The 1720-nt window shown below is 45.5% G+C and overlaps 1 protein-coding gene across 4 annotated transcripts in view; it reads right to left on the bottom strand.

Moving 5' to 3' along the window:
• Positions 1 to 1720, bottom strand: part of ADGRG6 (adhesion G protein-coupled receptor G6) — a 204163-nt gene that overhangs the window by 27548 nt on the left and 174895 nt on the right. For all 4 annotated transcript variants that reach the window (XM_019527071.1, XM_019527073.1, XM_019527070.1 and 1 more), the window contains one exon: positions 675 to 778. In XM_019527071.1, coding sequence (XP_019382616.1) covers positions 675 to 778 — 104 coding nt within the window. The remainder of the gene's footprint in view (positions 1 to 674; positions 779 to 1720) is intronic.

Genomic DNA, 1720 nt, shown 5'->3' on the forward strand with positions numbered 1-1720 from the left:
TTAATGTTAAAGTGAAAGCCAGGGTACAGTGTATGCTAAAGGTTTGGGAACCCAGAAAAGGTTGTTGTTTTTGAAAAAAACACTAGTCTTCAGGAAAAGACTGCAATTTCATACTTTTCCTTCTCATATTTTTTCTTTCAGTAACATTTGGCTTGATTTACACAGCAGTACACAGTTACAATAGATTTATTCCAATATCTCTTTTTTTTTGCTGGAGCATTGCCAGGACTCTGGTTGATATATGGTTTGCTTCCACCCAATGCTAGGCTTCTCCTGGCTTCACCCACAGCCACCAATATTGTGCTCAGCAGTATTGCAACCTTACATTTTACATTATTTATACTGTGGCAAACAAGGCCCAACCAGAATCAAGACTGCTACTGTACTACAAGTTTTTCAATATCTGGGTACCTTTGTGGGCAGATTTTACTTATATACCTTTTGTCTGGAGAATACAATACAAAATTATCTTGCTTGCTTGATTTTATTAAATCACTTTGATTTATCATTTTATTTTACCCATAGCCCTTCTTTACTACTAGACAATATTTAGGTACCAGAAAAATGATATATTAGTAAAAAAAATCTCACTTGAATGGGAAGAAATTCAAATATATAGAAACCCTTCTCTTGTCCCCCCAAGACCTATAACAGAATAGTGAAGGCTCACTTACCATGAGTACCCCAAAATGTGTAAGATGATTGCATAAGCAAACTGTCTCATTCTCATTTGATTTTTGTGCAATGCAGCCTGTAGCATTCCAACCGCCTTGACCATCTACAGGAATCAAACAATAGAAACCACAACTTCAGGCAAAATCAAAAAAGACATAGCACAATGTCTTTTCCAGATATCCAGGATCTCTACATGTATTATAGTATTCTTTCAAGTGGAAAAAGCCTTGAAATAAAGCAAATCCAATAATACAAAATATATCAACCTAGGATTGTGCTAATCAAGTACTCTGCAAGGTGGATGGAGTGGTGGATGGAGTAGAAGCTATTACATCAAATTCTGTGGTCTGTGTTATATGGCAGGCCAGGCTGGATGAACATAACAATTCTTTTGGCTTTAAAACTTAATAAAGTGTGAAAGAAATGGTGCCAACTCAGATCTAAACCAAATCCACTAAAATTTCTACTAGATCTCCCACTCCTGCCACATCAAAATTAAGAATCTTCAAATGAATCTTCAGTTAGGCTCTGGAGCGGCGAGAGACACACGGGTGAAAGCCTGCTGTGCCCCTGCTCCCCCGAAGCCCCCCAGAGACCCCCCAGCAGCCGCGGAGCCCCCCACCGACCCCAGCACAGCTGGAGGCAAGTGGGGCCTGTGGTGGGAGGGGGTTAACCCCTTAGTGAGAGGGAGGAGGCAGCTGAGTGGAGCCGGGCTGGATCCCGCCCTGCCCCGCTCAGGCCCCTACTTGGCCCAGCCCCCAGGGAGCCACATGACCGGAGCCACGCGAACAGGCTGCAGAAACAGGTGCGCTTGTCTACCGGTGCATGAGTTAGCACAGAGTTCACGCAGGAGGGTGCGTGGAAGGGCCCGAGACCCTGCCTGCAAATCCCCCAGGGTAGACAGTCCCAGCCATAGCCAGCCTACCAGAGGCATGACATGGATGGGCACACGCCACACCCTGAGGGTCCCCTCGGGCTCTGTGGCCCCCCCCAGCACCTCAGAGATGGCCACCCAGACGGAGCCCATGGTTCCGGGCTCCACGCA

This window comes from Gavialis gangeticus, unplaced genomic scaffold, assembly GCF_001723915.1.
Source record: "Gavialis gangeticus isolate Ggan-Ray unplaced genomic scaffold, GavGan_comp1, whole genome shotgun sequence".
NCBI lineage: Eukaryota > Metazoa > Chordata > Crocodylia > Gavialidae > Gavialis > Gavialis gangeticus.